The sequence below is a fragment of the Gopherus evgoodei genome, chromosome 18, assembly GCF_007399415.2.
Source record: "Gopherus evgoodei ecotype Sinaloan lineage chromosome 18, rGopEvg1_v1.p, whole genome shotgun sequence".
Lineage (NCBI taxonomy): Eukaryota > Metazoa > Chordata > Testudines > Testudinidae > Gopherus > Gopherus evgoodei.
The window spans coordinates 12326949-12342542 of record NC_044339.1 but is presented as its reverse complement, the minus strand read 5'-3'; the positions used below and the strand labels follow the sequence as shown (position 1 = coordinate 12342542).

Here is a 15594-nt window from a genome sequence, read left to right as displayed (position 1 = left end):
AAACATGCAGCGCAATAATCATTTTAATTTCAAGTAGTTCCTCCTGTCACTCAGGATTAGTCTTCCTGGTAATCTGTGTGTCATGCAAGCAAGACATTAGTAAGCCCCATTGCAAGAAAAAAATAGAATCATTTACAGAATCACAGAAATTAGAGTTGGAAAAGACTTCTCAAGTCCATTTCCTTAAGGCCACTGCAGCACTGTTCCCAAAGGTCCATTTTCTAGTGTCCCACCTCTCCATCCAGCCTCTTCCCCACTCACTCCCCTTAACCGCATTCCATATACTAGGATATACATAGGTCCCAACTCCATATGATCTGGTCTGTGCATCACTCACAATTGGAATCAGTGATGGCAACTTTGGGATTGACAACCCATTAAAACAGACTAACACACCCTAGTCTGCTCTGATGACATAATATTTAGAAGGCAGAGATCCAAACCAGTTACTGATCAATTTCTTGAAGCATTAACTTCCATCTCTGCAGGCTCTGACAACTTTCAAAGGGATGACATTAGCTCACATACCTCCACTTCAAATTCATTGCTGACATAGCGACCATTAAGCTCAGAGCAGACCAACTTGAACTTTCGGTCAAACAGAGAGACAGTGTGCCAGTTTCTGTAGCGTATCAAGTGCAAAACCTCCTCATAGCTGGCCATAGTATCAACACCTAGGAGGATTAAAAAAAACAACTACTTGTCAGAACTATAAACTGTTTGGGGGTTTGGGGGTGGGAGAAGGAGAAAAAGTTTTCATTCATTTAACAAATGTTTTGCTTAGTAAGCACACAAATACACAGTTCCTGTTCTCATTTGCCTCAAACCCTTCCAAGAACAAGGTCAAAAGGTGGCAACCCCTTACCTGTGATGGTCATGCCAAGGTTGGAGCTGCTCATCTCAATGCCCTTCTGCTGTAACTGTGTCATGTCAACCTCCAGGCTTTCCTGCTCCTGATTTAGCTCCTCTCCTAGCACTGTGACCTCACATGTATCCAAGTTGTGCATGATCTCCTCTGATACCAAAGATTCTTGGACTGAAGGAGGACATGGAGGCCAAAGAAATAAGCGGAAAGACCAACGGCAAAGTGGAAGGAACTGTAGTGTCATAAACAGCTATAATTCTTCCCTTCTGTGTACAATGATTTGGCCATGAAGAATGATCTAGGTTGAGTCTGATTTCTCATTTAAGAAACCACACCCAAAAAGCATTCTCACTCATGGAGAAGAAACAGTCTAAGACTGTTCTCACTTCTGATTGAAGTTCTGCAAGCCCAGGGGGAAAACAGCATACCCACCCCCGCACCCAGCCCTGCTTACCCACTCTCTTCCTGCTACATCAAAAAGACAGTATCTTGAAGAATTTGACACCTACCTCCTCCATTCTGTGCTACAGTAGGGATAGCCACACAGGGAGGGCCCACCCCCCACTGCAGAGAACTTCAGGGAGGGGGACAGATTCCACAACCAGGTTAATAATCAAGTTTGTTACCTGTAGGATCCTCATCCCCATCTCCCTCTGGTTCCACCTCCCGAGTGATGGTGCTGATTATGTGAAGCTCAGGGAAGAGAGAAACTCCCTCTGGACTCTCAAACTCTGAAGCAGAACGGGCAAAATGATTGATGCCACTCAAGCTGATCTTGGGTTCCTCAGGCTGCAAGACCATTATATAACCATCCACAAAGGGAATGGCAATGCAGGCTTCTTCATTGAAACACCTACATAAGATACACAGGCTGTTTGTTTAACTGTGCAAAACAGGCTTAAAGGAGATGCAGTTATGCATCGCAGTGGCAATTAAATAGTTACAATACGAAAAACATTTCAACCATTTAATTAAATCCCATATAAATAAGCTCCATTTCAGACCCAAGGGTCCTATAATACATCCCACAACTGTGTTGGCAATGCAGATCACCACTACCACTCCCTCAAAAGGGAACAATGTTAAAATGAATTTTTGCTCACGGAGAACATTTTGCCCCATTTTCTGGGCTATGACTAATATCCACAGATTATGCCAATAGGTAAGGCTGCAATACTGGATAAGTCCTCACAGTGCACACTTGCAATGATCACAACAAAGACTGCCCAACTAGGAAAAATAAGATCAAACCGGACATGAAGGAAATAACTAACCTCAAATAGAGTAAAAATATAAATAGGACTGGAAATGATGGGTCACATGCCTACGAACATGGCCCAGCGAACTCTGGTCATTCAAGTGGCCAAATGATGCTTTTTTGTTTCATGAAAATATAGATGGATTTAAATGCCTAACTACATAATGGTTCCTAATTCACAGTTCCATATGCTTCTGATGCAAAACCAGGAGATCTTTTAAACCAGAGCATTCCAAGTTTTATTTTGGGATACTGAGTACGTTCAAACCCAAAACTTGGGTAAGAAGCCAGGAAAATGCACACCCAATAAGAAACATCACATGAACTACTGTAAAAGCAACAATGCCAGCTCTGACAAGAGCTCTGTTTAAGTGTCCAAACAGCATAACAGTTCCTTTTAACAAACCATCTCATACAGAGCTTATAGACAGCCACTAGCTGAATCAATGGCCTATAGATATTATGCATTCTTGTCACCCTGGAAAGTCCTGAAGAATGACAGAATACATCCAAAATAGTTTTTTTGTTTTGTTTTTTGTTAAGGTCAGACCACTTGTTCAGGTGCCTAGATGCAGATTTAGGCACTTAAATTTGAACACTTTGGCCATAATCAGCATAAAATATTTTACTTTACATCTAGAACATTTATTGATCCCTGGATCAGATCCCCCCAAAATGTTACAATATCCACTGATATCTAATCAACAGTCCCAAGAAACAGATCAGGATTTTTATGTAACAGAACAAATTTGGTATTGGTAACTCTTCTAAGGGCTGATTCAAAGCCCACTGAAATCATTGGGAAGATTCCCTTTCACCTCAGTACTCAGGGCTCATGATCAGAGCCTTCAAAAGTAAAGGTCTGCATTAGTGACCACTGCACTAAAGAATTTTGTTTTAGTTTATTTCTCCAAGCCCCCTATATCCTTATATATAGATGCATTTTTCTGCACTAGGACATACTTGACATTGCTGGTGATTTTGAGCCTCCGGATTCCAGGTGTTGGGAACTGGCGGGAATTCAGGTAGGAAACGTGCTGCATGGCTTTGTCAAACCTGTCAATATCATCCCCTTCCAAAGTCAATGTTGACTGGCTGGGATTCACATTAATCTGAAACCATTCCAAAGAGCAGAAGAAAAATGAAAAAAAGAGATCCAAGTACCAATGTGCTAGAATAATTAAACCGAAAAGCTCAGCACTGCTTAAACTATTAAGCATGGACATAATTAGCATTTGTATTCAAAGCAGAACAAATCATTCACTGGCTTTACAACTCAGTTTAACTTCCCCAATTAGCCTAAAAGTTTAAGTCAGCATTTACAGTATTTCATTATCCAAGAAAAATTCCAGGAATTTGGCACAATGTTGACACTCTAGTCATCTGAAAGAGATACAACTAACAAGTCAGGAAAACTTAGCCTTGCTATTGAAATAAAATACCTACTCATAAATGAAACCTATTATGTTAAGCTGTTTTGTTAGGCTCCATAAATGTAAAGCGCTTATGCACCTATTTGCATTCTCAAAGGCCACTGAAGGCCAAGCCTACACTAGAAACTTTTGCTGGTTTAGTTATATCACTAGGGCTGTGATTTTTTTTAAACTGCGGGCTTGTCTACATCAGAAAGTTGCAGCGCTGGTGAGGGAGTTGCAGCGCTGCAACTTAGGAGATGTACACATCTGCAGGGCACCACCAGCGCTGCAACTCCCTGTTTGCAGCGCTGGCCGTACTCCCGTTTTGTCTCGGGTGTAGAGGATCCAGCGCTGGTGATCCAGCGCTGGTACACCAGCGCTGGTAATCAAGTATAGACACTTACCAGCGCTTTTCTTGACCTCCGTGGAATAAGCAGGTATCCCAGCATACCTGAGGAAGCCTCTGGTAATCAAACTGGTCTCCTTCCCCAGCTTGCTCTCGCGTTCCCCGAACCCCGAGCAAGCAGGTCTCCTTCCCTGAGGTTTGCTGGGTGGTTCCTGGAACGCGAGAGCAAACCGCGGCGAAGCTGGTCTCCTTTCCCGGTTTGCTCTCGCGTTCCCCGAACAAGCAGGTCTCCTTCCCTACGGTTTGCAGAGTGGTTCGGGGAACGCGAGAGCAAACCGCGGCGAAGCTGGTCTCCTTTCCCGGTTTGCTCTCGCGTTCCCCGAACAAGCTGGTCTTCTTCCCTACGGTTTGCAGGGTGGTTTGGGGAACGCGAGAGCAAACCGCGGCGAAGCTGGTCTCCTTTCCCGGTTTGCTCTCTCGTTCCCCGAACCCCCGAGCAAGCAGGTCTCCTTCCCTGCGGTTTGCAGGGTGGTTCGGGGAACGCGAGAGCAAACCGCGGCGAAGCTGGTCTCCTTTCCCGGTTTGCTCTCGCGTTCCCCGAACAAGCAGGTCTCCTTCCCTGCGGTTTGCAGAGTGGTTCGGGGAACGCGAGAGCAAACCGCGGCGAAGCTGGTCTCCTTTCCCGGTTTGCTCTCGCGTTCCCCGAACCCCCGAGCAAGCAGGTCTCCTTCCCTGAGGTTTGCTGGGTGGTTCCGGGAACGCGAGAGCAAACCGCGGCGAAGCTGGTCTCCTTTCCCGGTTTGCTCTCGCGTTCCCCGAACAAGCAGGTCTCCTTCCCTACGGTTTGCAGAGTGGTTCGGGGAACGCTAGAGCAAACCGCGGCGAAGCTGGTCTCCTTTCCCGGTTTGCTCTCGCGTTCCCCGAACAAGCAGGTCTCCTTCCCTACGGTTTGCAGGGTGGTTTGGGGAACGCGAGAGCAAACCGCGGCGAAGCTGGTCTCCTTTCCCGGTTTGCTCTCTCGTTCCCCGAACCCCCGAGCAAGCAGGTCTCCTTCCCTGCGGTTTGCAGGGTGGTTCGGGGAACGCGAGAGCAAACCGCGGCGAAGCTGGTCTCCTTTCCCGGTTTGCTCTCGCGTTCCCCGAACAAGCAGGTCTCCTTCCCTGCGGTTTGCAGAGTGGTTCGGGGAACGCGAGAGCAAACCGCGGCGAAGCTGGTCTCCTTTCCCGGTTTGCTCTCGCGTTCCCCGAACCCCCGAGCAAGCAGGTCTCCTTCCCTGCGGTTTGCAGGGGGGTTCGGGGAACGCGAGAGCAAACCGCGGCGAAGCTGGTCTCCTTTCCCGGTTTGCTCTCGCGTTCCCCGAACCCCCCTTGAAGCCGCCCAACAGCGCTGCAGTGTGGCCACATCTAACACCACTTGCAGCGCTGGTTGCTGTAAGTGTGGCCACTCTGCAGCGCTGGCCCTATACAGCTGTACTAATACAGCTGTAACAACCAGCGCTGCAAAATTTTAGATGTAGACATGGCCTGCATCTCTACACCACTAACAGTCTCAGGGTATGGCTACACTTGCACTTCAAAGCTTGAAACTTTGAAGTTTCGAGTGTGGTTGCAGCACCAGTGCTGGGAGAGGGCTCTCCCAGCGCTGCGTGTACTCCACATCCTCTACGGGTGTAGCTTGCAGCGCTGGGAGCCGCGCTCCCAGCGCTGCTGCACTGTTTACACTGAGGCTTTACAGCGCTGTATCTTACAGCACTCAGGGGGGTGTTTTTTTTCCACACCCCTGAGCGCGAAAGTTGCAGCGCTGTAAAATGCCAGTGTAGCCATGGCCTTAGTGAAAGGCAGCTGTGCTGACACAAAAATGCTTTACGCGGTATAGCTTATTTCATTTGAGGAACTGGTATAAGATATACTGGGGAAAAACACTCTTGCTTTTATAAGCTGCATCTACAATATAGCTATATTGGCAAATCTTTACCAGGTCAAGTACTTGCTGTCTTAGGGCTAATCTACACCAGAAAGTTAGGTTGACCTAGATACGTCACTCAGGAGGTATGAAAAATTCACAGTCCAGAGCAATGTTGTTAAGTGAACCTAAGCCCCAATGTAGACAGTGCTAGGTGAACAGACGAATTCTTCCATTGACCTGGTGACCAAACCTTTCGGAGAGGTGGATTTACTACACCACAGAAGAACCCTTCTATACTACAGCCGTGGTGCTGCAGAGCTGTAGCATTTCTAGTATAGACAAACCCTTAGTAAATCACAGCACGTGCATTTCACTTCATCCATATGCAAATTTACCTTCATGCCTTTGCCAATGCCATCAGCAATTTGCAAATCTAAACCTTCCTTGCAGGTATAGAGGCAGTCTATCACCTTCTTGTTCTCCAGTTTACCAGACCGGATCATTAATCCAGCCAGATTGCCTCGGAAAAACTGAGCCATGTGGAGTTCGCCACCTTTATAAAGAAGGGGGGGAAAAAAGGAAAAACACAAAAACAAAACACACCTTTATAGACCTTAGACCTTTTCTTTTTATAATCAATTGTGCTTTATTTTACCATGATGTATTCACATGCAGGTTAGTTTATATCCATTCCAGGTGTTAAACTTGTGATCATGTTCAAGCACAATGAAAGAATTAAACAGTTCATCATGCATATGGCCCTCAAAACAGACATGTATGGCCATCCTGAACTGTGAAGCGGAGGCTAGTGTTTCCATCACAAATGTTACTTTTGCCTATACAGCGAGGTGGTGGACTTAAACACGATCAAAGATAGAGCTTATGAGCTCTTTGATGAGACTTTAACCCTAGTGCTGAAATTATATCTCCCATTTGTCATTAACTCTAGAAAACGAGGAGACGCCTATCAGGATAGGAGAAAGTGCAACAAAGTACAATTTATGCCAAACCAAGAACCTGAAGTGCTGCATACATTTTAAACCGGAAGGGATGGTTATGATGATCCAGTCTGCCTGACATAGAGCACAAATTTTCACTTAGTAACAGTTATTTCAAGTTCATCATTGATTGAGCTGGAGTGCAGTTTCAGAAAGACATCCAAGTGATAGAAAAATCCACTGCAGTCCTCAGTAAGTGGTTCCAATAGTTTCCCTCATTTAAAAAATGTTGCACCTCACTTCCAGCCTGAATTTCTCTAGCTCCAACTTCCAGCCCTTGGATCCTGTTGTGCTTTTGTTTGCCAAGTTAAAAGTAAAGCTATCAGAAATCTTTTCATGTATATACTTCTATGGCATTCAAGGCAGTTCCAGATCTTACAGGAACAGTAAGTACCTAAATGTATTCTCTTAGAAATATGTAGTAAATTAAATCTCAAACCAAGACATGAAACCCAGAGAACTGCTGAAACTACGGAGAAAAATAAAACATTGCAATGTCAGCCAAACGGGAAGAAAAGCTGGGATTTATTTCTGTTGGCTCCAACTGGCGTTTTTACAGACTTCTGGTCAAGTGAGTAATTCCTAGTGGGTATCCAGACACAATGTCCTTTAGGTTACATATGAGATCTATGCAATGATATTTGAATAAGACTGGATGAAAAAAGTGTAGCTAATACTTTGCATTAATGGCTCATATTACACCACTTCACTGCAATCACAATGGTTTCAAGTTTGTACATGGATGTGCACTTATATGCAATAAAAATAAAATCAGGAGATGAAGCACTGGAAATAATAGTACAATGAAGAAACAGCCCAGAAGCAGATTATGTAGGGGGCATCAATGGCCAAAACGCAATGCCTGCATTTCATGCTATATGTGAGATGAAGCAATGTCTTGGCTTAAAAATGAAATAAAAAAGTAATGGAAAATATTCCAGCAACCTGCAGATGTCTCAGGCACAGTTTCATTGTCATTTTCATTTCCTGTATATTCTGTAGAAAAGCAAGACAAAGAATAGGGACAATGGGGAAGGGACCAAGCAATGAGGGACTTGTAAGTAACCTTCGTTATCACTCTCTCTCTCACTCACACTCACACACCCCCTTTCACCAAGCATATTCTGCTTATATTCCAACCAGCTCTTCACAACGGATATGAATTTAATCAGTTTCAGCCTTGGAGACAGAGTTGGATTTTCTTATATAAACCATTGCCAAACCCAGCAGCTAGAATACTTCATATTCCCATCTTCACAGGTATGATGGGGAGATTAAAGTCTGTTAACAGATCTCCTAAGAAAAAAAGTATTATGGACAGATCAAAAGAAGCCATTACTGACTAATGATTCAGACCAAATTAATAATACTGCATATATTAATTGGCCAATTTTGAAATGGCAGGTTTTTTAAAAGAGTGGGAGAATAAAAACGTTAAAGAGGATTTAGAAAGCATAACTTTAAGGAGGAAAAAGTTCTAAAGTCTTCTTTATATATAAATCAATTTATTTAAAGTTTGGTAAAGCAAACTATATTGCTCTCAGGTCAAGACCTTAAGCATTAGTTTCACTCTTGGCATAAATTCTTCTTTGAGTTATAATCCTTTTAAAATAAGGTTTTCAATAGAATTTCCTGACAGACCCACAAGTCCGTGACCCCAAAGTTTTAGCATCCCCATTTCAAGTCAATTACTGGCAATGGCCAGGATAGAAGCAGGAAGGAATGAAAGGATTATATAGTGGTGCTAATGCACATCACAGAAGGGAACCTCCCTGTGGAGACCAAAAGAATTTACAGGTAAAAATGACTGGGCTTGTGTTAGGATACAAGAGCCTATATTGAAGCCTTGGAGCATTCCAGACATTTAGCTGGCATAGTTCTGGTTTCCTCAGCACACTTCAGCTCTCTGGAACCTAGTCACCACTCCACTTGCTGCTGCACTATAGCAAAACAAAAGGGATAATCTGAAAGCCATCTACACAGCAATAAATGAAGTGAACTGGAACCTTGCTAACGATTGGGAGACTGGTTACAAATTAATGAATTTTGCAAATTAGCAAGTATTAAAAAGGTAATGGGCCCCTCACAATACATAATGCTTATTCTAACCCCTGGACTGTCATTTTATCTTTCTAAGGCCTCAAATCTCAGAGAAAGGACAGGCACCATAAGACTCTCCTTATTGCATGCTCTATGAACGTTCTGTGTACTGTATGCAGATACAACAGTTTGATATAAGCTTGCAGACCTATAGTAAAATATCTATGATCTAATATTTGTTCTATTAGGTCAAGATTTTCTAGCTAGATCAGCAGTTTTCCAACTTGTACATAATCTGATCAATAAGGAAAATGCACTGAACTGAACAGTCCCCTGCAGTGTCTTGGTAATCTACTTCCAATGCTCCATGTTCAGATGACACCTGCCCCATTTTCTCAAGCTTTTGATGAATAAGTGCCACCAGTATTATAGGCTGTGAATCAGCATTAAGCAGCCTGTAGAGAACCACAATTTAAAGCTTAGTTTGCATATAATAAACTGCTGCTATTTTTTCTTTTTATAACCACAAGTGGCAAAATCCTCAAGAGAAAACACTGTTACTTAATTAAATCCTCATATGGAAACATGGCCAAAAACGAGAGCTTGGTTTTTCTAAAGTCTGTTTCAAATTAGGTTAGAAAGCAAAGATTCTCCCTAGTAATCTTAAGAATAAAATGTACTTTTGTTAGTATTACCAAAAATAAAACTGACTGTATTCCCATAATTATTACAGAAATCACTACTTAAGTGGAACCCTGCCTGGCATTTCTAGATGTAGTTTGGTATTTCATATCCACCTATGGGTGATGAGTACAACGGCACTCCAGAAAAAGTGACTAAATTAAAGAAGAAATATGGGATAGTGGGACAGAGAAAACATCTGTAGGAGATGTAAAAAGCAATCTTCCATTGCCCTGAAGAAAACCAACCATTCATGGACATGACAAATTAATTGTTACCTTGCCAACATGCTCCAACTACCAGCTGAGTTTCTATCTTGGAAGGATGTAGTGGGTAATCCTCAGTCACTGGGAAAGGATCATATGAAACTCCATCTACATAGAGTGTCACTGTTGGAAATTCAGTACTGAGGACATAATGATGCCATTCTTTGTCACACACCTGGGAAGAGAACGACAGGTAATGTTTAAAAACAGAGTTCCACCAAAGCAGTCACCGGAGTACATTTAGTACATTGCCATATTAAAACACTATTTGACAAGATTTTCATCCAGTTCTGCTGAAGTATTTGTTTAATAGTATATAAATATGGCAACTTCCAGGAAAACAAAATTCCCAAACCAAAATTAGAGATCTTTAATAGTGGAAGCTTTTTGCAATTATGGGAATGCTGCCAACTCCATATACGTATGCACAAGGCCATTTTATAATCACAGCAGCATATGCCACAGTATGTGAAGAATGCTAGAATGTTATTAATTGGGTGGTTACATTCCACCATCAGAAATTCAGATGCATCTTACTGCTTAAATAACTGGCAGCAAACAAACAGATCCCCAACATTCGCTGGAAGCAGTTAAAGGAACCTCTATATGAGAGCTATTAGCCACATAAAATGTACTTATTTTGCTCAAATTTATTGGTCCAATAAAAAAAATTAAATTATCTAATAGTAGTCTTCCTGATCATGAGTGCTACCAATTAGTCAGTTTGCTCATGTAACACCAACATTGCACATGGTGTCAGGAAAATTTTTCTTCTACTGTGCAAAAGGATTAAAGAAAAGTTTATCTGTTACCTTATTACATTATTTGACCTACAACAAAAGTCATATGCTCACAAGTCCTTAATTGCTGTAAACACATGGAAATACTTGCAAGTAGAATGGTAATTCATTTTGTATTGTGTTCTATGGAGACAGGTTCTACCAAATCTGGTTCCTAACGTTTAAACACTTAATTTACTCACTTAAAGCCAGTTTCTACCACCCTTACTCATATTGAGTTGAACTGTATTCCGTAACTAATCCCCATTGACTTCTGTAGGAACGCTAAAGAAGCAAGATTTGACTCTATGTGAATAAAGATAGCAGAATATGGCCCTGAAACTTAGAACTGTAAAACACAGTTCAGTTTATTTTAATAAACTGTGGAATGAGGTGTTTGGATTGCCACAAAGACTTAATTTACTATTAAAACTATCAGGCTGTTTTAGGCTCCTATGTATACTTAAATTGTAAATTTTTTAACAAAAGTACCCTTTCATACTCACCTGGTTCAATTTCCAGTGGAATTCAGCAGGTTTGTAAGTTTTTCCCTCTGAAGGATCTTGGCGGAAGAGGAAAACAAGTCGGCAATTGTGTACATAAAGAGAGTAGTGGTGCCGGTTCATATCTGCACAAAAGGTTACATTAATGTTACTCTTTCCCACTGCCCTGTGCCCTAAAACTCTAGAACTGGAAATTATAGTCCAGAATTCACATAACCCTAAACTACATGACTGATATATAAATGTGCTATTAATACCGTCCTACAGGATAGTAATAAGAGCACAAGACAGATTTAAAAGAAATCAAGCGTGCTATAGTTTCAAGGGAAAAGAAGTGCCCATGGAAGCAGTTTTAGGTCACCTATTCCTAAACAATCCAACAGTAATACTGATAACACCATAGCTAATAAGACATGTCCTTCCCAACCAAGGACTAGGACTAAAGTATCACAGGGGTAAGCCTACCAACAGGAGAAAAATCGAACAAAATTCAAATTGTGGGTAGTGAAGAATCTTCTGTTACCAATTAAACAGCATGTATTGCTGCTAATTAACACTATTTAGCATGTATATAACACAATAGGCAGGAAAGATGCTTTATGCGGATATTAAGCACACATGGTCCATGCCCTAAAGAATTAACAATCTAAACCAGGGTTTCTCAAACTTCATTGCACCGTGACTGCCTTCTGACATAAAAATTACTACATTACCCTGGGAAAAGGGGACTGAAACCCAAGCCTTCCTGTATATGTGCGGACTAGCCCCGGAAGAATGGAGGCTGGGGTCTCACAGGACATGTGAACACATCACCTGATACTGAAATCCATCTTACACCTGGTACTTTTCCATCTAGAAGGAGGGGTGTGAACCCAGAGAAACAAAAGATTCCCACCTTGTGCCAAAGATATAAAAGAGTGGAACACAACAAAGGGGGTCCCACTCATGTGAAAGCCTCTGCTTTTCACCTAAGATGCATGCGGAAACTAACAAGAACTCTACCAGGGGAAAGGATTGGGCCCAGACTAGGAAGGAATCTTCTTTCCGTGAAAGAAACCTATTGGAACATCTCTGAAGGTGAGATTTACCTGTAATCAGTTTCTTAATGTATTAGGCTTAGACTTGTGTGTTTTGTTTCATTTTGCCAGGTAACTTACTTTGTTCTGTCTGTTATTATTACTTGGAACCACTTAAATCCTACTTTTTATACTTAATAAAATCACTTCTGTTTATTGATAAACCCAGAGTAAATGATTAATGCGTGGGGAACCAAGCAGCTGTGACACTCTATCAGTGTTATAGAGAGAGGACAATTTGTGAGTTTACCCTGTACAAGCTTTATACAGAGTAAAACAAATTTATCTGGGGTTTTGATCTCATTGGGAACTGGATGCCTGGGTGCTGGAGACAGGTGATCTGCTGAGCAGTTTTTGGTTAAAGTCTGCAGTTTTGGGGGCATGGACCAGACTTGGGTCTGTGTTGCAGCAAGCCAGCATGTCTGGCTCAACAAGGCAGGGTTCTGAAGTCCCAAGCTGGCAGGGAAAACGGGCTTAGAGGTAAATTCAGCGCATAAGGTGACAGAACGCATCACAAATACCATCTTTAAAATGATGGTGTTTAAAGCATCCGATTTGAGCATTGGTTGGATAAACCCAGGGTTGTGAGTTCAATCCTTGATGGGGCCATTTAGGGATCTGGGGCAAAAATCTCTATCTGGGGATTGGTCCTGCTTTGAGCAGGGGGTTGGACTAGATGACTTCCTGAGGTCCCTTCCAACCCTGATATTCTATGATTCACAGAAACTATTCAAAGGATAAAAGTAGCTTCATCATGGAAGGGGTGAAGGGAGAGGAAGAGAGCTATTTTCCCCTAGAAGCAAATATTGCACATTCAATCTTTCTTACCTCTTTAAAAAAAAAAAAAAAGAAGAGGATCCATATTTCTAAACCTACTGCATATACCCTCATGATTATCATGAGGTATCAAGAATGAGAGTCTCTCAAATAACACAATCTAAACAGATTGTGTTGCCAGATCAATTGGTATATCACAATGGCTAAAATCTCTACGGTATAAAAAGGAAACTGGATATCAAGTTCCCTTTATCTAACTGAAACGAAATATTCTAAGGGCTTGTCTACACAGGAAAACTGATCAGCAGAACTATAGCTGTATAAATTATACTGTTTTAGCTATGCCAATATAACTCCCTACCTGGGCATTACTCCAGAATAAAAGTGAGTTTTTCAGTGTAGTTTGTTGCATCCAAAGTGAATCTAATCTAGAAGACAGCGTCAGAGCCTTGAGTGACCTGCAACAAATAGATCACCAAAACCAAAGAGAGACAGTTTATAACTGAAGTATTTACAAACCTGTCTTGTCTGAATTGCAGAGTATTGTCTCCTTCTCCTTGGTACCAGGCCCATGCCTCATCCACACCGAAATCATAAAGGGCTCTTTTAGACTGACTGTGACGACGCCATCTGGAATCTTCACAGCTTGAGTGCCATTAAATTCAAAGACTTGGTCACTGTCATGGCCATTATCGGTAGGGAGTCCTACTGTCCAGTTAGCAGTGCTACTTGGAGAGGGAAGCAGCTCAGCTGTGCCAGAGGAAACACCTACAATAAAAGTAGATTCCTAAAAACACCCAGAAGGAAACTAAGGATTGGTGTCAAACCAAATTGTTTGTTAGTTTGTTTGGATTGCTAATCTTTCCGCATTAGCTGTAAGGATCCTGTATTAGTGTCATGCACCAAGCAATTTTAAATTTAATTGCAATGTAGTTAAACATTGTCAGGCCTACCAGCTCTGAATTACTTGTTCCAGCCATTTAACCTCTTGGTAGGCATCCAATCTAGCAAACAATGTTTGCTTTCTAGGCTTTGCCTACCTAGAGACTCCTTGTCGCTGTTTATGCTACGAGCCATAATATCACACATGAACGGCATTTTACTTCCTGAATCAGGAGGCTGACACCACTTTTCTCCTGTTATAACTCTCTACCAGTCTTGAGATCTTTACTTCTTCTGGTTAAAGAGGGCTGGATGAGATTCCCTTTGGAGCCCAAATCAGTCAATGGAATTGCTGTTTAATCATGGAAAATATCTACTTCCTAAAAAAGCTCAGCATTCTGTTTACTCAGCACTCCAAATCCAGGGTAACTGATGCCATAGTGAGGCACAGCAGACTTCAGCATCGACTAATACTGCCAGCAGCTCAGGAACTGCCAAAATATTAAGTCAAGTTCACCAAATATGGATGTCATTGGTTAAAGTTTCAGCAAATAAAAGAACTGCTGCAAACACATATCCAGCTAAAACCTACATATGAGTCAAGGTCAGCCCTTGAGTAAGCAGAATTGCTCATGTAAACACTTACACCATCATAAAGAAAATAGTCTAAAGAGGAGAGATGATAAAGGATGGAGAATAAGTTTAAGCCTTGTCTACGCTACACAGTTTTGTCAGCAAAAGGCAGCTTTTGCCGACAAAACAGGTGTAAATATTAGAATTCTACTTTTGTTGGCAAAACAAAACCACCTTGACAAGGGACATAGAGCTTTCTGCAGCAAAGTTAAAGCTACAAAGCATTGGTGTAGACGCTGCCATTCATTATGTCGCCATAACTAGCCTCCCCCACTGTCCTACAATGCCTACCAGGACTGCTCTGCTCACTGTTTCGAACTTCACTGCACTGCGTACAGCTATGCAGGCATGCGCCCCTCCCTTTTCAAATCTCTAGGAAGTTCTGACCGCCAGTGGCGGCTCCAGGCACCAGCACTCCAAGCGCGTGCCTGGGGCGGCAAGCCGCGGGGGTGTGCCTGCCAGTTGCGGTGAGGGCGGCAGGCAAGCTGCCTTCGGCGGCGCACCTGTAGGAGGTCCGCTGGTCCCGCGGGTGGCAATTCGGCAGCAGGTACGCCGAAGCCATGGGACCGGCAGACCTCCCACACGCACGCCACTGAAGGCGGCCTGCCTGCCGTGCTTGGGGGGCAAAAAAGCTAGAGTCGCCCCTGCTGACCGCTGAGCATGTGGCAGCAAAACAGCAAATCATTAACCCAAAATCCTGCTTTCCCCGGGGGAACAGGAACACAGCTGCAGACAGGATGCTGCTGGAAAGAGGAGGGAGCGAGGACAACTGCGGTGCAGAGCCAGGGAGGGAGGTGGTGATTAATGGGGATAGAGGAACATCCTCCTCTCCCTGCCTCAGGACTGGTTGCTTCCAGCCACTGTCTGAACTTAAAGAGACAGCATGCTGACATACTCACTCTCCTCCAACACACACAGTCTCTCTCATATACACACTCCCGCAACACATTCTAGTTTCTATCACTCCCACACACATACTCTCCCCCCACACTGTCAGCCACTTTTCAGCGGAAATCTAGTTGGATGCCCATGGAAGATGGGATTGAGAAATCTGCATCATGTGATGCTATACCTGCCCCATGAGGCATTGCAAACCCTTCCCAAAGTACACTGCAGCCAGTTGCACAGTGGGATAGCTATCCACAGTAAACTACTCTTTGTGTCAATGCA

The 15594-nt window shown here is 42.9% G+C and overlaps 1 protein-coding gene across 5 annotated transcripts in view; it reads right to left on the bottom strand.

Annotated features, from left to right (window-relative positions):
- LOC115637086 (beta-catenin-interacting protein 1) overlaps nucleotides 1-15594 on the bottom strand; it is a 126936-nt gene that overhangs the window by 6212 nt on the left and 105130 nt on the right. For 3 of the 5 annotated variants that reach the window (XM_030537943.1, XM_030537944.1, XM_030537947.1), the window contains 9 exons: nucleotides 13429-13677; nucleotides 11060-11181; nucleotides 9787-9949; nucleotides 7733-7783; nucleotides 6185-6342; nucleotides 3087-3235; nucleotides 1492-1718; nucleotides 866-1036; nucleotides 529-674 (listed from right to left, as the gene is read on the bottom strand). In XM_030537943.1, coding sequence (XP_030393803.1) covers nucleotides 529-674; nucleotides 866-1036; nucleotides 1492-1718; nucleotides 3087-3235; nucleotides 6185-6342; nucleotides 7733-7783; nucleotides 9787-9949; nucleotides 11060-11181; nucleotides 13429-13677 — 1436 coding nt within the window. The remainder of the gene's footprint in view (nucleotides 1-528; nucleotides 675-865; nucleotides 1037-1491; nucleotides 1719-3086; nucleotides 3236-6184; nucleotides 6343-7732; nucleotides 7784-9786; nucleotides 9950-11059; nucleotides 11182-13428; nucleotides 13678-15594) is intronic. The other 2 variants (XM_030537945.1, XM_030537946.1) reach the window with 1 other exon arrangement.